General features: G+C 43.2%; 1 protein-coding gene across 2 annotated transcripts in view; it reads right to left on the bottom strand.

Moving 5' to 3' along the window:
- The window catches only part of DEPTOR (DEP domain containing MTOR interacting protein), a 524,264-nt gene extending 505,804 nt beyond the window's left edge, over nt 1–18,460 (bottom strand). Inside the window, exons 1-2 of one of the 2 annotated variants that reach the window (XM_069220677.1) lie at nt 18,267–18,460; nt 17,295–17,421 (exon numbers count right to left, since the gene is read on the bottom strand). In XM_069220677.1, coding sequence (XP_069076778.1) covers nt 17,295–17,380 — 86 coding nt within the window. In that variant the 5' untranslated portion in view covers nt 17,381–17,421; nt 18,267–18,460. Of the gene's footprint in view, nt 1–17,294; nt 17,422–17,879 lie in introns of both variants that reach the window. The other variant, XM_069220676.1, reaches the window with a different exon arrangement.
- Between the last annotated feature and the right edge of the window lie 1,680 nt (nt 18,461–20,140).

The following is a 20,140-nucleotide window of genomic DNA, read 5'->3' as shown; positions in this document are numbered from 1 at the left end:
TGCAGAAGGTGGGTGCGGCGGCACAGAGGTAACCTACCCCCCTCTACAGCACCCCCATTGCAGGGGTATGGCCAGCGATCGGGGCAGGCAAGCATCAGACTGGCATTAACGGGATCCACAAGAGCAAGGACAGGTACGACAATGCCTGACCCTAAAATGCCATCCATGGAGAGGCATTGAGAGTTGCCGACGCGTGAAGAGAAGGCCCAGAAATTCCCGAACGGGTGGAAAGGAACCTGAGATTACCCATCTCCCGCTACAGAACAGCTGTATTGGCTCCACAATTTAACCCTGGGTCCGCTTCCAGATCGGAATTGCAGCTGCGCAGATCCGCGTCGAGACGAGGGTTAGGGGAAAACAAGCGGCTGAGAGACTTTGTGTGCCCAGAGTCCGTGACACTGCAGTAAAACAACCCGGATCGTAGCACGAACCAGCAGACTTGGTGGAGGGAAGAATTCATACCGAAATGAGGCAGAGAGGAGAAGTATGGGAGCAATAGCTAGAAGCTACGGCATATCAAGGGAGACACGGCAGTGAGGGAACAAGCTGCAGAGGCCGGATGCAGGAGGAGCTGAGAGAACTTCTTACACATGCCTCCCAAAAGACGAAACTCCAACACAGTCTCTAACTACTTCACGCCCCTTGAAGGGGGAACAGCAAAGCAAGAGTGCGCGGAGCTGGCCCTTGCACAAGATTACCTTATGGCTTCGCTTAGAGACTTTTAAAAAGAACTAAGAGAAGAATTGAAGATAGATATAGCCTCCTCGCTCGAAAAACTCCAGACTCGTATCAATGACAAACTATCTGCACTGCAGCAAGATGTACTCTCCGTAGGCTCTCGAATTTTAGACGCAGAGACGAAAACTGAAGAAATGGAGATCTATCTCAACCAGCTAGATACTCTCACGCAGACACTCCAGAAGGAACTTCAAACAGCAACACTTAAACAAGAAGATATGGAAAACAGAGCCCGACGAGACAACATCAGAATCAGGAATCTTGCAGAAGGAGCAGAGGGGCCAGACCTTGAAGCATTTGTAATGGGCCTGTTCCAGGAAATAGTGAACAATACACAGATTAAAATAAAGATAGACAGAATCCACAGAGTGGGCAGCAGTACCCTCACTGATAAGAGACGACCGAGAGATATCCTTGTCAAGCTACACTCCTTTAAGGTTAAAGAAGCAATCCTCCAAGCCTCACGAAAAGTTGACAAGATAATGTTCCAGGGTGAAATTTGTTCCCTGTTCCAAGACATAGCACCAGCCACGCTTGCCCGGAGGAAACAATTCAAACCAATCACAGATAGACTAAGGGAAGACCGGATAAGATAGCGCTGGACCTTTCCCTTTGGTCTGGCCTTTGAATTGAACAATAGATCTTATCATGTAACAGACCTCACAAAGGCACTGACAATACTTGGTATTTCCCACTCTGGAGAAAATGGTGGGGTCGACCCTCCCGAGACAAGTCGGGAAAAAGCTACCAGACCCGAATGATGGCTGCCCCGGAAAAACTCCCGGGTACACAAACACAAACCAATAGCGGAGGTTCAAACAGGATGATGAAGAAGCACACCTGTAGGTACCACCCCTGCCAAAATCGAACAAGGGCGGTGCCCAATACCTCACATATTTCAATAATGAAGCCCAATGATATCTAATTCTATAGCGACAAAGCGAAATAAGACCTTCCCTCATAATGTTGTTAAAGGACTTATGAAGATCTCTACACTTAGGGCCTGTTGTCCCTAATTTGTTCACTGTTAAGTTTGCTTTAGGAGTTGGGAGACCACATATACTAGACAAGAAGCGAGCAACAGATCTAAATAAAGGGGGAACGGAGAGAAGGTATCCTGTGTGGATATTCAGGAAAATGCGAGGAGCGGCTCCGGGGAGTGGGCACAATAGATGCCGATCCAGCTCTACCTTAGCCTCAGAAAGAGGGCCACACCCATTGCTGACAGGATGGTAGTGACAATGCTCATCTGGAATGTAAAAGGACTAAATGCACCAGTGAAGCACCACAAAATTTGTAAATACTTAATTGATCACCATTATGACATAATAGCGCTACACGAGACGCATCTTAAAAAGGGAGAAGACCACAGGCTCAAACATAAACAATACCCACAAACCTTCAAATCCTCAGTTACGACGAAACACAATGGAGTAGCACTTCTGTTCCATCACACCCTACAATTTCATCCTACAGGCCATCACACAGATAAGGAAGGACGCTATGTCATGGTAAAAGGAGTGTTGAGAGGTCGTCCGGTAACTTTCGCATCCATATACACACCCAACACAAATCAAGACCAATTCCTGGGCAGATGCCTAGAGGCATTGGGAGCCTTTGCGGAAGGGGATAACTTTATGCTGGGAGACTTTAACCTTACTTGGCACGCAGACCAAGATAGTAGGCACCCCCACGGCTCGCCAACAGGGAGCTTTTTGCATACACTGAAAAAGGTGATGATGGAGACTGGTCTCGTTGACACCTGGAGGAAGCTTCACCACAACGACAGAGACTACACCTTTTTTTCCCACACTCAACAAACCTACTCAAGAATTGACTATGTGTTCACAAATAAGGGGTGATTCAGGAACTTCTTAAAGCCACGATACACTCCATCACCCTTTCAGACCATGCTCCAATGGAACTAACAGTAGATTGGAGAGAGAACAGATCAAAAACCCCACAATGGTACTTCCCACCCTCCCTAATCAGAGATAAGCCCTCTCAAGAAACCATACGCACTGCCATGAGGGAATACTTTACACTCAACGACCCTGCAGATACCAATCTAAGCACAACATGGGATGCCTTCAAAGCAATACTTTGGGGACAATGTATCTCACTAACAGCGGCTCTAAATAAACAAAAGAGACAAGAGCGACTAGCATTAGAGAAAGAACTACGAGCTACAGAGGAAGCTCACAAAACCCACCCAACTTTATCCCTTCAACGCACAATGACAGCCTTGAGGGGCAAAATGAATGCTATATATACAAATAGAGCAGAACTCACACTTCTACACCTACAGAGAACAATGTATGAACAAGGGAACAAGGTGGATTCACACCTAGCTAGACAAATATGGGTGAAAAGGGAAAAGGAACACATAGGGGAGATACGGCACCCACTAATGGTCTGACTGACTCAGATGCAGAGAAGGCAAATATTTTTAGCAGGTTCTATCGCAAACTATACACAGCAATACCCACCTCAGACTCTGCCCAACTGGCCTACTTAGAAAGTATCCACCTGCCCAAAGTCACGACAGCGCAGAACAAGCAACTGGGGGCTCACATCCATTGAGGAGACTGAGGTACAAACTGCAATAAACCGCCTTGAACAAAATAAGTCACCAGGTCCAGACAGTCTGACTGCTCAATTCTATAAAACCTATAGTTCAGAATTCACGCCCTACCTGACCAAACTATTTACCTTTGTAGGTACATCAGGGTCCACCACACACACAAAATGGGTGAAGCTATCATCTCGGTCATTCCCAAACCAGGGAAGGATCCCCAAATTTGTAGCTCATATCGACCCATAGCTCTTCTGAATCTAGATGCAAAACTCTTACACCAGGATCTTAATCTCCCGACTCAAAGAGCTACTTCCTGATCTGATACACCCAGACCAATCAGGGTTTGTAAAAGGTCGTCGGACGCACAATAACATTCGTAGAGTGATACACTTACTGGAAAAAACACGTCCCAGCCATCCTCTTAAGTTTAGATGCCGAAAAGGCATTTGATCGAGTAGACTTGACCTTCACGACTTAAGTTCTAAAGGCGTATGGGTTCTGCAGACTATTTATAAAGATGATTAGAGGCAATTATTCAGCTCCCTACTCCAGAGTGTTAATAAATGGCACTAGTTCAGCTCCATTCCTGTTGACGAGGGTTGCCCTCTTTCCCCCTTACTGTTTACTCTTAGTATAGAGCCGTTAGCTGCACGCATCCATGCTTAACCCACCATACACTGGATTACCTTTGGGACAACAGAACATAAAATTTCACTATTTCCGGATGACGTTCTCCTGACGCTAACTGATCCAGCCTCCTCATCTTCTGCTCTACAGGAGGAACTGGGTCACTTCGAAGAGGTAGCAGGATTTAAAGTAAACCTCTCTAAGTCCTATATGATGAATCTGACCATGCCCTCACTGGAGATGGAACAATTGGCAGCTTCCACACCATACCAATGGGCAAAAAGGGAAATAACATACCGGGGTATCGAAATCACACCAAATATTGCAGGCCTCTACAAGGCTAACTACTCCCGCTACTAACAAACATAAAAGACACCCTGAAACAATGGGCACCATCTTATCTCACATGGTTGGGGAGAATCAATGCCAGTAAAATGACACTTTTACCTAAGATACTTTATATATTTCAGAGCCTCCCAGTGGAAGTGAATCGTGTTTTTTTCTCAACCCTCCACACCCTTCTGGTGTGATTTATATGGCAGGGAGCCAGAATATCTTATAAAATGTTAAGCATGCCTAAGGAGAGGGGCAGTCTGAGCTTGCCAGACTTTCAGTCTTACTATAAGGCTGCCCAACTAAGGGTAGTTACAGGAGTGTCCCTTTGAGAATCCGATAAACACTGGCTCCACATGGACCAGGCTGTGGTGGGGAGAGTAATCTGGGATGTGTTGTGGAGACCCAAGGTAGTCCGCCCACGCAATCCAGACCTTAACACACCAATAAAAACTACGCTTAAGGTCTGGGATGAGGTAACCAACACAAGAGGCTGGACAATCCTCACACACACCACTGCTCTTTAACCCAGCCTTGCCACCTGCTGAACAGACAGGACCATTTGATAAATAATTGTGTGAGGGAGGCTGCTTGGTATTAGCAGATTTGTTCCACAATACTAACATACTGACATTTGAAAACTGTAAGAGAGAATTCAATCTTCCACAGGCCGAATGTTATCACTACACTCATCTACGTCACTGGGCATTGAAACCTGAAAATCAACAGGAGGCCACGAGGGAGTTCACACCATTCGAACAATTCATTTGCAAATCATGCTTCCCGAAAGGGACTATCTCCCATCTTTATGGTCTATTAACAACCACAGGTCAACTGACGAGGCCCTGCCACCACCACTTTTGAGAGCAGGTGTTGGGGGAAGAAATTCTTGATACACAATGGGATAAATTATATTGTGATATTCAGAAATATAATCACTCTATGTTCCTGAGAGAAGCGCACTATAAGATTATGTACGATTGGTATCTTTATCCTGACAAACTGAAGACAATATTCCCGAACACATCAGACTTATGCTGGAGAGGGTGTGGAACACAAGGAGATTTCAAACACATTTGGTGGGATTGTCCCACGATCCGCCCTTTTTGGAACAAAATCCTAGCCCACATCAAGGAAATACTGGGATACCCTATAGCGATCACAATCCACTGTATACTCCTAGGATTGAACAGATGACACGCTCCAATATCAAGCAGGAGCAGAGAGAGACATAATGTGGCTTTATCTAGGGGTAGCAGCGGCCTGGAAAAAGAAAGAGGCCCCAGCACTCACCCAGTGGCAGGCTCACCTTTGGAGAGCATTGACTATGGAAAGGATGGTGGACATCTTTGCAGATGACTTTAAAAACGTTGAATATAAATGGGGTACATTGGTGTCCTATCTGTCCAAAGGCCTCCCGCTGACGGTGTGCCCAGATAAAATCAGAACACTCCACCTATTTCAAATTTAGAATAGTGACCCATTCCTCTGGAGATACTCCTTCTCCAGGAAAAAAAAAAGTTGAGATTTTGAACTGCTACCCGCCATAACCCCCATCCTCTTGAAGAAGACAAAACTGATTCTTGCCTTCGGCAATAAGATATGATTAATGTGATGTAATGTTGTGCTCTCTCAACTCCGAGTCATGCTTCTATATAGTAATATGATTTCTAAGTTTTCTTTCTCTCTCTTTCTTTTCCCTTAACTAACAAAATTGATTGAAATCTTTATTAAGACGGGGCTGGTGTGGATACTGTCTCATAATATAATGAGAGTTTGAATAGCAACCATGTTCAGAAGGTTCACGCCAGATTTGTCTTCTAATGTAATGTCTGCACGGAAATCAACCGGATAAAAACAAGTCTGATTAAAAACAAAGTTTATCCACTTCACCTCCTTATTGAAGAGTTTTGAGGTGATCCGTCCAGCATGGGCTGAGAAAAAGGGGTTTTCCAAAACATGCTTTCCCCATACAATTTTCTATAGGAAAATTAGACATAGCTAAACCAAAATGGCTGAAGGGAATTAAAACAAATTTAACAGAAAACTAGATCTTCACTCAGTCCTCTGTCCTGAAAAAAGGTTAAACAAAAACATAGAGGGGGACATGGTAGGGAGATCCTAAATACGTAGGCCAGGTGGAGGGTCTAGGTTTAAAACTTTACTTTTTGTTTTTTAGTACAGCGGATCTGTGGTGCAGCTTAAAAAAAAGGGGTTGGTTCCCACCATTACGAATTTTAAACCTCCCAGGTTGGGACAGGGCCCGAGGGGTAGGCACATTGTATAATTTTAGGGAGGGGGCATGCAGCCCCCTTACTGGGGCATTTCAAGTACCAGGGAACCCATTCCCCTAGGCTGATTTACTTATTTTCGGGAGCGGGCGTGTGGTCCCCTGTGGGAGCCATAGGAAGGCCTTGGGGATACCATCCTCCAGGACCGGAGGAGAGCAAAGAGCAGTGTTCCGTGGACTCCATTCCCCAGGACACAGACTTGTTCTCTGCCCGGGAGACTGTGTGTAGGGAATATAAAATTAGCTCCCTGCTTGCACGCTCCCAGGCAGGAAGCACAGCTGTACTCCAGCCCAATGAGAGCAGAGGAAAAAGCAGCTCCCGCTGGGCAAGAGCAAAGCAACATAGCCGGCTACCACCTCACCTAGGGTGCGTGCTGGCTGGGAAGGCTGCAGGGGTTGTGGGGGCCTTATGGCTCTCCCCACAGCACCCAACATTTCAGAAAGGTGTGGGGACACCAGGTCACCCACAGTAAAAGAAAAATGGTCATCTCCGGCCAGCACCCAGGATGGTTGATGGCTGGGGAACAGTAGATGTCGGGGGCATTGGGACTCCCCCTGTGGCCCTCAACATTTAGTATTGGTGTGAGTGCCCGGGGTGACAATGGGGCAGCCATGGTAAAATAATGGCTAGTACCCATTAGCACCCAGTATGGGTGCTAGCTAGGGAGCAGGTAGGGGCTTCAGTGGTTTCAGGGCTCCTCTTTGGCCCTTATTTAACATGAAGTGTAGGTGTGAGTGTTCCGGATGGGTCCAGGAAACCCAAAAATGAAAAATAAACAAAAAAAGTAGGAGCTACTCATTTATTATTCATTGTTTCAGGAAAGCATACTCCATAATGCCCTGCAAGGGTTTTTTTGTTATTTTCTTGCCTAGAAGTGGGAGGGGCACCGCAAGGCATTTTTTTATAATGTTGTGCTGGACTGCAGGGAGTGCAGCTGCCCACCAGCAACACTAAAAATAAAACACAGTAAGTTTCCCAGCTCATAGAATATATGACCTCAGGAGAGTTTACCATAATTTTTAAAGCACCTCCAGCTGGAGCTGTATGCTCTTCAGCTGGACTGCAGGACACCTGTTATGGTTGGTTCTATGGATGCATGTTGTGGAGTGAAAAATGTTTAAAAAAGGACTCATACTATTTTTTTAAATGCTTTATTGAAATTATTTTGTGACAATCACTATTATTAAACATTTCAATGTGTGAATTTATAAAATATACATATGATTATAGTTATTAGTAACTTACACGCACCCCCACTCATCCACACACCTTCATACACGCACCCCCCACACATCAACACACTCTCTGACATACACCCCACTCGCTAGCACACACCCATACAAACACCCCTACTCGCAAGCATCACAATACAGACTTACTAACTCGCACCACAACACACCCCTCTCCCCTTCCATTCAGACACACACACACCCATCATGCACACACACACACACCCATACTGCTACACATACATGCACACACCACACACATGCACACACCACACCCTCCCCCTTGCCACCTCTTTCAGATGGTCCACCTACCATGTCTGGGCGAGGTGGTCATCCATTAGGGGATGGGTGTCAGTGTTTCCACCACCAACACCTCACTGCCGTGCAGAGACCGCCATGTGGTATTGCCTCATAATACGGCAGGCGGAGTCCTTTTGGCGTGGCGGTGCTGGCGGTAGAAACGCCTCTCACCCGCCCTCAGCCTGCCTGGCAGTGTCGGGTTTGTCACTGTGATCTGGCAGTCTTCGGTCTCTGACTCATGATACGGCAGTCTTTTGGCGGCCGCCAGCATGGCGGTCTTCCAAAAAGACCGCCAATGTCATAATGAGAGGCATAGTCTGTGGTCAAGGGCAACAAGTTTTCAGGTTTATTTTGTCCCTGGGACAAGTAGGCCAACCCCCTGCAGCACAAACCTTTTGGCTGCCAGTTTACAGTACCACATTATGGATCAGGGAAGGGCATTGTCTGCAGTTCAGGTAACATGTGTGTCCATCAGTTAATGCTGTTCAAACTTGTATTTATGGTTCATTACCGCAAAGTCTAAATTTTTAGGGTGAGCACTCTAAATAAATTTGGTAATCTCAGACCGCACTGCTGACAGTGGCTCCAGTATGAAAATGCATACACACATTTTTAAAGTTCAACAATATGAGGCTATGTATAATGCTCCCTGGTTTGATGCACAAATTTGCAGAAGCTTGAAAGAAAGATTGGCGACTCTTTGCTTTCAGAATAAAATGTTCACAAAAAATGCTAGTTAGGAAAAAATGTTTTACTAAACTACTGTGAAATTTAGATACCATTTCTTTAAAACATCATTTCAGTTAAATGTGCTGATGCATGCTAGTATTTCCCAAAAATCATAAAGGAAAAATCAGTGTAACCAATTCCAACAAGAGTATGGGAAACATGAAGATAAACAAGCATGTGCAAAGCCAATAAGTGATCAGCGTTTTAGTTTTGTCAATGCATGACTTGGTGGGAGCTGCTGGACCCTCACCATCATAACAAACATTGGCAAAAAGCAAAAATATTTTTTGTTTCAAAAAGCACACCTTGCCATTGTAGCTCAGGGCACTGAACAAAACTACTTTATGTGCCAATATTCTCCTTTTGAAAGAGTAGAATACTGTCACTCACAGTGAAGCCAATCGATAAACAGAGAGAGAGAGATAGAATTTTAATACAAACAAAAGTCTTGAATAATCAATTAGGGGCCCAATTCTTAACGAAAATCACAAAAATGCATACAAAATATATGTCCTTGCATTAGTGCAGATTTACGGCTTTCATGAATTCACGATTTACGGAAGTAGATCAGTAAATAGTACTCCTAGAAAATATTTCTTAACCTTATTTTAGCACGAGCAAATATGCATGTGCAGTTTTGGTCATGCGAAAATATGTTGAGCATTTACAAGTTCACTTTCACTCCAACCACTTTTTCCCAACCCTGGAGGACGTTTTACTTATGCCTTTGTCAGGAGTAAATTTCCAACCTTTCGCTATATGGGAAAAGTTTAGAGAAGAGCTGGTGAAAACCCCTAAAACATGCAGGTAAGTAGGTTTGTACAGACAAAAAAAGGACATTCCAACCCTAGAACTATTGCTTACCCCTGTCACCAGCATCAGGATGTAGATCTGCTGATAGGTGCCAAAATAAGGAAGTTGCTAGTATTCAAGCCCTACTATAGTATGAGCCCTGGCATGATCAGAGAGTCTATTGTCATAGCTCTCATATAATGAGATCACTGCCATAATTTGACTCAGCACTACATGGCACCAAATGGACAAGTGGCTTTTTTTACAGGACAAGTAGATTTATGAAGCAACCTGTCCCATGGACAAGTAGATATTTTATAAAATTCCACAATCTTGACATTACAAGCATGAATCAGTTCATACATTAGTCAAGAGTATTGCTGGCTGATGCTGCTTGTATTTTACCCAAGTGTGATGTACCCTCATCATGGTAATTACACAGCAGAGGAATGGTTACTGCTGTCAGGTTGAAATGTTATTTAGAAACATTCAAACAAAATGCAAGAGTAATGCTTGAAGGTGTGAAGGCATGATGAAAAGAAAAAGCAATCATGTTTGCTTATGTTTGTGTTATATAATCATTCCGCTCTCCTTGGCGTAGCACAGTTTTGGAGCAAATAATGTGGTCAAGGGCCAGGTCGGCTGTTGTGCAACTACACTACATGTTTTAATAAGTGGTCTGTACCAGTACTGACTTGATGATAATCATCGGAGTGGATCGGTCACAAACTCCCATGAAACATGTCTCATCTAGTCCACCTACAGCTTTTACACACACTGGTAAAACTGCACCACCAAGTGAAACTGAACGTGTGAAAAGTATTACAAAATGGCTCAAAGGTTAATTTTACCACTAAAGGACTTTCCCTAATGTAACTGAGCAACACAAATGGACCAAATAAGGATGTCCATTGTTGTACTGTATGACCTGTTGAAATTGGCACTTCTTCCTTTAGTAGCTGCTAACAGTTGTCATCAGAACAAATAAAATTAAAGTAGATCCCTACAAACACAAATGCAGGAGATATGGTGACCAGGCTTTCCTCTCCACTATAAAATATACCAGAACTATTCACATTAGTTAGCCTGTTCAGGTCCTTTTCGGACTATAAATAAATTAGAAGAAATACACCACGATGAACATTTCAAAGCATGTACAGAGAAAAGACTATGTGAATTGGCCTATATGAGGGTGACAAAACAATTGAACCTTTCACGATTAAAGGAAGGAAAGTAAAATCAGCTCTGTGGATGAACATTGATGATTAATTACATTTCTAAAGACAAATATTAGATGATAACACAAACTTACCTTGGGTCCAGGAGGCAGAATGAATACAGTTAGTGTTCAAAACCGTATGTGTATCAGGGAAAAGTTCCTATGCCTCAAACCACAGAAATCTAATGTGCTTACTTTCTTTAGACCACCAAGAAAACACTGACACACGGTTATAGCTTCTTACAAATTTAACTTTGCAACTATTTTAATCTGTGCCATGCCTTCAAAAAGGAAAGGTTGAGAAGACTCAATTTATTATCACTGCTAGTTTATTATTTATAATTTTTATTTCTATTCTGCTATTGCTAAAGTTTGTCGGAACTGACATGGTGCGAAATGTCAAAGTAGTAAAAAAAAGTTAAATAATGTATTAGCTATTAAAAAGTGGCAATGTAAGCCTTCGTACAAAATGTTAAAGGGGTTGAGAAGCTGAGCTTTTTTGGAACATCTCAGGCATGGAATGGTCAAAAAGTACCAGAGCTATCAATCTACAGACAGTACTAGTACAACAAACAATTCTAAAAAAATCTACTGAACTTTAGTTTAAAATAGAAAAGCTTGGTAGGAAAGTACTGGACATGTCAAAATCACAGGCAGATTATATTTACGCATTTACAAATGGTGACGTACTACCAGAAAGATGGAAGGAAATTAAGATCAGAATACATTTGATTTTAAACACAATCTTGCTGTATCATCCAATGAAATAGTTTTTAATGTTACAGAAAAGTGATAGGAAAGGAATATAGCCGTGGCTATTATAAGGTCTTATGGTGGCAAAACAGATTGTTCTTATGAATTGGAAATTGAATAACACACTGCAAATTATTACTAGGCTCCTGGACAAGGCTAATCTAGCCAATATATGTCTCTTTTCAACTCAGAAGATAATTGGCTGTATTTCCTCTGTTACCTGGAACTTTCTGACTATTGGTGTTCTGTCATTGACAATTATTGAAAGTTACATTTGAGTCACTGTTGTGACACTGATGTAATTATTGATGAACGTAGTGAAATAAAATTTGGAGAGCTAGAAACACAAAACTGAAAAGGCGCAGGAATGCAGGGGATTTAGCTTCATCCCTGATCCTGTGGTTTTTAAAACCTGCAGCCTCCCAGGATCATTGTTGTCTGCCACAGAGGAATTTACAAAGGCCATACTACAGGCAGCAGTAGGATGATGGGATGAACTGAAACACACAGTATCATGACCAACTCATGTTGCGAACATGCAGGGACTAGAATGAAGAGCACACAAGAACACAATTTAAGAGCAAAGGCAACCTGTTTCTCGACCACATTAACAGTGACAGGAAATGCTGGCATAGCCCCAGTGGTCAAAGAACCAAATGGCTGCATCACTGGGAGACATGAGATGATGACCTGAGTTCAGACTGATAGGCTCTATAAACAGAGGACACTCAAAAGAAGAATATGGTGTTTCCATAGATAAGTGGATACTAAGAATGCTAAAAACACTTCAAGAGGATGTCAACTTAATGGTTAAGGAATGTCCTCTGCCTGAGATGAAGACACCAAGGTTGCAAATAAGCACTGGCAAAGCCAATAGGTTTGTGTTGGCCAACAACTTTTTGACTTTGTCAATATTTCGTTTTGTCCTGATTTATGCAAAACGCTACTGCAGAGGAAGCTGGCAGTCCCTCATCAATGTAAAAAAATTGTAAATATCACAAATATGTTGGTCTCAAAAAGCATCCATTATCATATTAGGTCCGGGAACTTAAGAGAACTACTTTGTGAGTGGGTGTGCTGCTTGTGAAAGGACAACATACAGTCATCTATGGTAAATTAGTTGGCTGAAGTGGGCAGGCCCTTTGCCATAGGCTCTATGCTGTAGTGGACAGTAGAATGTGAATGGCACAATAAAAGACCGATTGATAAAAAAAAAGGCTACAAGAAAGGCCCTATAGGTATCTTAAATGTATAATTTTAGTAAAATCAAAAGGTCTTAGCTAACGCCAGGCCTATAAATAGTTGAAAAAGAAAACTAGAAGGAAAAAAGACATCAAAGAAAGAATACAAAACAAAGATATGTACGTATAGTATTTACACAGCACAAACGCAGCTGTGAAGCAACAGTGAGCAGAACGCCTAGCAAGAGCCCATAGATACAATTCAAGATTGTTTATAAAGATGTAGGTAAATTCCATAGTCCTGGCCCCTTGATATACTTACCTCTGTAAAAAAAAACGTTGTCCAGAGGTTTTCATTTTGATTTGTGTTTTTGTATCAGTAAAAAGTAAATTAGCTTTGGTATAAATTACTAATCAAGGCGGATTTTTTCAGCACGACATTTTTAAAAATGGTGGATGTGTTGCAGTAGTGATGCGACAGTTCAGGAACCATGAGACCTATATCCTTCACTTTGGTGTCAAAACATAGGTTTTGGGGGTCAAGTAGTCTGATAGAAATAGACAATAACTCCTGAGAGTAGCCCTTTTGCCCTTTTTCAAAATGGTGGCTCTATAATTAAGTGTTTTAGCCATCATTTTGGTAATTTATTTTAATATGGTTTGAGTTTCAGGTTTTCCTTTGATTCAAATTCGTAAACATGAGTGAAGAAGGTGGAAGTGGATGATCTTGCCTCCTGATAGAGTGTTGCTAACTACAAAATCTGAGGACTCCTTCAACAAAGAAAAATGTGTCATATGCTAAACTAATCCGAAAGAAAAGCTGACATCAACTGTGGCTAGACAGAAAAGAGTTTGAGATGCTGCAGAATTACAGCAAGACGAACTTCACAAAAGATTGAAGCTGAAGGTTGAGGAGGATCAAACATTTTATTGTTGTAACAACAAGTGCTGCAAGTTGTGTACAATGGAAAAAAAGCCCAGAAAGAAATTGTCAAAAAATAGCAGAAACCAGTGAATCACAACAAAAATCCGAGTCTTCTAAGAAAGCGATGACAAACAAACCTGGTTCCCATCCACTTAGAAGATCAATGGCTAGCCCTCATCCACCTCCAACAACTGATCAGAAAGCAGAGAATCTTCTTTGTGTTATCTGTGGTGTAGCCAGAAAAAGGAGCCAAAGAAAGTGACAAAAGAACAAAGTACAGAATATGTGAGTCTCAAAGGGCAAACATGATTTTATTTTCAGCTAGTTTCTTCCAAACAACGATGTGAATGTATTTGCAGCAGATTTGTATGCCCAACCAAAACGCATGAATGCATACATTTGAAAATATGATTGTACAATAAGCTCCCAGCAGCAACGTAACCACCAGCCTTCAGTTAAGTTTGCACTCTTTGAAAAAGCGAATTAAGTTTTAAAGCCACTTAAGTGCTGGCTACAGATTCACATTCAGTGAGATCAGAGAAATAATGGTCAACACTGATGAAACTGTATTGATCCATAATAATGAAATTAAGATTTTTCTGGTGGGAATATACAATGACAGAATTCTGTTTTGTCAGTTCAACAAAATGAATGAGAAATTTATGGTGTTCTCAGATGATTTGACTCCAGAAGTTCTTGCTGACAAAATAAGATCAAAGGATGCAGTAAAATCAGCAGTAACCATTTTAAGAAATGTCCTTAAATATTTCGATTTTTTACTAAATTACAAATTTTGTGATGACCCTGAGGTCCGCCAATAGTGGGAGTCAACAAGAATGCCTGATGTTGTCTTACCTTTTTTTACATCATTGTTTAATATCAGCAAAGCAAAACTGTTGCAAACTAAAGTTCTTGTGTTTGGAACAGAGGCCAACAATATTTATGATGGCTTAGAAGATATAAGTTAAGAAGTGGAAGACAATCCCACGAACCGACAGGCGTATGCTGTGCAAATGTACTGTATTTTTCAAATCATGTTTTATTAATTACATCACAGCAAAAAGAAAACTCCGTTACACACGATGACTGCCCACGCAATGTATGATAAATGCAAAAGTAGAGAGCTAATCATTTCAATTAATGGAATTAGCCTATAAACAAGTTATAATGATATAGTACGGAGCAGAAACCTGTTAGCAGCTCACGCTGTAAAATCTTGTGATCCGACAGCACACCACTTTCAAGTCATTTTACCATGAAACGATTTACAATTGCTGCTCTTAATAATTTTGATTTTGAAGACAGCTCTTCCTTGTCTGGAACATCCAGCACACATGATACTGCCATGATCTTTTTCAAGACTGTACCAATGAAGTAGCTGCTGAAAAACAAGCTGTCAGCTGTGGGCATAAACAAACTAAGCTGCAAACTTATAACTCATCTTCCGTGCCAATGTGTGCAAAATCACTACAAGCTACCAACATGTCCCAGTCTACCAGAAAGTTTCAAAGTGGGCTGAAGACAAGGATCTTCTTCTACCTGATGCTGCGGTATGCCAAGCTGATTTAACTGAATTTATCATATCGCTTATTCGGTGCGGACAAAGGTGAAAAAAAAGCCAGTTACACCATGGGCTGGAACGTTGCAATGTTCATAGGTTAAGGATTGTCAGGGTTATGGATACGTTGTGAAACAGGCGAGAAAAGACACTTAATCCCGCTTCATATTCTGTATAAGAAACTTGCTCAGAGATGCCCAGTGTTCTTATCAAGGCACATATTCTTACAGGTGATGACACTATGAGCAAAATTGGAACAAAGTTTGGAGCTTTAACTGCTGAACCTGTGAAGTTTCTAAAAGGATTTGCTGTGACAGAAGAAGAATGTGACATTAAAGATGTACAAAAATATCTTGTGCGTGTGGAAAACGAGTTCTGACTGTCACACATTTGACGATCTTTGGTACAGTGAGTTCAAGAGATCAGTCCCGCTAAGAGACCATCCACCAGCGTCATATTCTGTGCATGGACACATTAAAAGAACGTTCTACTTGATCAGACGAAGTGTAAATGTTTTGGATCATGCATATGTACAGAAAGATCTGTGTAAATTTGGTTGGGAAGATATTGATGGGGTGCTAAAATCTATGAAATTTCTAAAGCCTCTACCCACAGAACTTACACATACTTGCAAAACCTGTGCTACAAAAAGATGGCCAGGTCGATATGCTCTTCTTAAATGTTCAACATTCTGCAAATGTACCACCAGCGATTGCCAAAACAAATAAAGTGAACTATGAAAATGTGTTGAAAACAGGAGTGATAAACATTATTCTTTTTCATATTCAGGTAATAAACATTGATTGGTGTATACAGAAAAGGATTAAAAACCATTATTTGTTTCATTTATATATGTGTCCCTTCTTCCTCTAATATAGCCGCAATTTTGGAAAATGGGCAGAAAGGTTGTTCTGGGGCATAATTGTTTAACTCTTTAAGACTACTTGACCCCCAAAACTTATGCTTTGGCACTAAAATAAAGTATATAGCCCTCATGGTTCCTGAAATATTACATCATCACTGCAACACATCTGCCATTTTTTAAAATGTTGTCCTGAAAAATTCGGCCTGGATCAGCAATGTCTACCCGAGCTAAATTACTTTTCTATTGATCCAAAAACACAAATCAAAAATGAAAATCTCTGGACAACAATTTTTTTTTACGGAGCAATATCAGGGGGCGGGCATTACCAGGCTTCTTTTGTGTAACGCAATAATGCTGAAAATGCTCTTTGAAGAGTTGCCTCTTCAAACATACAATTAATAAAGGAGAACACCAGTGACACTGAAATCATTATAGCCTTTGGCAAAAATCAATGTGAATTTCACAAATAGAGGAACTCTGGCTGCAAAACATACATACTTTAAAATCATCTTTAGTAATTGAATAAGGATATATTTGTAATAAATAGGTGGAAGCGTATAAAAAGCATCATAGGACTTGCTTATAGCAAGGTTTTCAGCATGCTTAGCAATGGTGCTGGGAAAAAACAGGAATAGCTGAAAGTCTTCTGATCAGAAGAGAATTATTGGTTATGTACATAGTCTGTCTGAGATGATGTATATTATATAATAACGTGTAAGAGATAGTATACATGCTGAGGGAAGTGCAGCAAAGATGTAGCGTAAAGTAACATTATTTAATAGTAACGTGGTACAGGCAATTTAGATTGGATGCGGCAGGTGTGCGGTCCGATTTTGACATTTAAGACCTTCACTGAACTGTCTACCCAGTCACGCACACAGGACTTACTACTTTTGTTGCATATAAATATCAGACACGCTACATCTCACTGTTACATTCACGTCTTGTGCATGCTCCTGAAAAACACATTGAAAGGGTTGAAAACGCTAGCTGTATACATCTCGTACCAGCTCTTAATCGTGTGGTTCAACCACGTGGTGCAGCCACACCCACCAATGCAGCTCAGTGTACTCGTCCAGTTATATCTGCAGGCCTTGTCTGTCCCTTTCTCTCGGGTCCCTGCCTGGAAGGAGTGGAAGTGTAAAGTGACGTCTGCTCAGGGAGGAATTCGCCTACCTTAACTGCTCCCCGGTGATGAGCAGCTCGGCCATGTGCTCCAGCTCCGTCACCTTCTTCTGCATATTGAGCACAGCAGCATCCATCGCTGCCGCTCCCGGGGTCGGAGAGCACGTCTACCAACAACCTGTGAGCAACAACAGAACACCTGGTGAAGGTGGCACGGGACCTGCCAGCGTGCGCGAGCGCATCCCTCTCCTACCGCTGCTTATCGGAGAACACCCCCACCTCGGACCGCTGGAGCGTGCATGACACTGTCAGTTCACAGCTGCAGCAATTATTACCCGTGAGATTCCTCCCACATGTTAAACGAGAGTCGTACTCCTGCACGGCAATGAATCCCTCTTACCAGCACTGCCCACATAACTTCATGCCAAGCATCTGAGACTCAGCAAAATGTAAAATAGATTGTCCCAACTGATTTAGTTGAATAATCCAAGCATGACATTTTCCAGCTTCCCACGCTGTCTCTTTGTTTGCAACCGTGCACGCGACAATAGCACAACCAGCTTGTCTGATACACCTTCAATCGACGCCGGGCATAATGTGATAAATAGGAGATTCAGCGGTGGCGTGTTTACTCACCCTGGGGTTCCTGTCTCTTCTTTTTAGTGCCAGCGGGAGACGGACCCGGCCCGACCGGGACGCAGCTCCGTGCACGCGGGGCGAGCCTGTGATCCTCCCAGGCAGCAGCGCTCGCCCTGCATCAGGCTGCTGCAAGCACAAAGCAGCGAGCCAGGCAGAGCCACACGGGCTCCGACTGCAAATTATAAACACGAGGCTGCGCCAAACAGATAAATAAGGCAGCAGGGGAGCTCAGTCCAAGGCTGCGCTCTTTATCGGGGCTGAACTTCGGCACTGAAGGTGGGTCCGCTGGGGGCGTGGACGGGGGCGCTGCGAGTTCATTACCGCGCTGCACTTGGCTGACAGGAGCTGCGCGGCGGTGTCTGACAGGCGGGCCGGCAGACCCACCGTTCTTGGGGCAGAGCCTTCCCAAGTGCCCTCTCTGCGCCCCGGGCAGCCGGCGCCGGGCACACGGACAGACGGAGGGCAGCTGGGGGCTGAGCGCCTCACGCTTCCGCCGGCCTCGCTTGTCGCTCCCGCTGCTTCACGTGGGGCCCCGGCAGAAATTCGCCGGATCCCTCCCAACGAGCTGGGACTGTTCTGCTTCTACTCGCCCCCTTCCCCTCCCCTTCCAACTGTCGGCTCTGGAGTTGAATAACAGCCGCTGCTGTTCTGCAGGTTCAGTGCTTTGCAATGTATTTTCCCTATTTTTTTCAACAAGACAGAAGCACGCGTGCACGATGCTCGTGTGGAAATTGTTTTTAAATATTTCAGAAAACACGCCAACACTACGGTCTGCAGCCACAGCTGTTCTGTTTAAAGCAACAGTTGTGCGTGCCCCGTTTAAAGACCATAAGTTGGAGTCTGATACAGTTTCCCGTTACATCTGTCAACCTTTGCTACTGTGTTTTGGCTAAGAAATGAAAACACGTTTCATGGGAGAGAAGTGATCACAGCTCGCGTTCCTATCCCGCACAGCGCTGAATCTAGATGCAGGCAGCAAGCAGTGGCGTTACAAAACTTGATGGGGTTTCCCTGCAGAATGTGCTGAGGAGCACTCGACACCCTCATATGTCACAGATGTTCATAAACCCTGCATTGAAAGGGGCCTCCCTCGCTGCAAAAAAGGGCAATCCTAACTACGCTCGAGCCCATGACTCCGGTTTGCTCTCAAAGTCGCTTAAATCTGCGGGGAATTAGAAGCGGGCTGGACAGAGTCTCATTCCACTGGAACTGAACTCAGGACATTTTCTGTTGCGACGAACCGGAAGGATGTGCTGCAGTGGCTCTCCTGTACCCACCCCCTCTTTGACACGTAACATGCCAACATTTTGAACCTGGCAAGAAAGAGATTTTGAAAAAAAATCAGGGGGATTGAGTTTCCGAGTTTCCCCATTCAGTTATATCGAAGCAGGGGAGATTTGAGATGGGGGACACCTAAAAAAAAAAAAAACTGCTTGGGGCTTGTAAAATCGAGAGTCTCCCACCTGGAGTGGGTGTGTCGGCATGTATGTTTACCTAATGGGTTCTTCCAATGGGAGATGTTGCAACATGTATTTAAACCCTGACCGTGTCTGAGTGGTCCTTAAGTTGGAGCGTGTACATGTAAGCCGGAGCCAGTGATACACGAAAAACTGGCAGCAAAGTATATACCTTGGCAAGACTTCATGTTGCTCCACGCACGGGACATGTCTGCCCTTTCCTTGGCAAGTCTTTTTCCTTCTTCCAACACTTCACCTTGTAAGGCAAAGCTATCTCATCCAACAGGCTTCACACCTCAGTAGATATGCACACATGCTGCAACGAAGCCCAGCCGATGCAACAGATCAGGAGTGTAGCTCACATATGAAGAAGGGGGTGCACACTCTCCGCCAACACATTGCAGTTGTGAGCATGGGTGACCCCTAAATTCTTACACCCAAAACAGACACCTCAACAACATGCCCACATCTGGGTGGATCAGGGGTCAGTCTTAAACCTCAATTTCATGAGGAAATGTGTCCCAAGATCAGGTACAGAACATCATATCAAAACACTGCTAATTAACAAAGGATAGACTCAGTGAGTTCTAGGGCAGAATTAGAAATTTTGTATGATTTATTACAGAAATTCTAAAGTGCAAATGCATAAATTATTGCCATGAAAGCCCTCAGGAATAGGACAATACAGAAACATAGGAAAACATCAAGAATTATTCTAAGTCCCAAATGAGCAACAAAATCATGGAGACATTGGACACCATCCCTACTAGCATTAGAAAATCATCTGGCTTACCCCAGATT

This window comes from Pleurodeles waltl, chromosome 2_2 (genome assembly GCF_031143425.1).
Source record: "Pleurodeles waltl isolate 20211129_DDA chromosome 2_2, aPleWal1.hap1.20221129, whole genome shotgun sequence".
In the NCBI taxonomy this organism is placed as follows: Eukaryota; Metazoa; Chordata; class Amphibia; order Caudata; family Salamandridae; genus Pleurodeles; species Pleurodeles waltl.
Note: the sequence above shows the minus strand (reverse complement) of the source record. Positions and strands in the feature narration are given on the sequence as shown.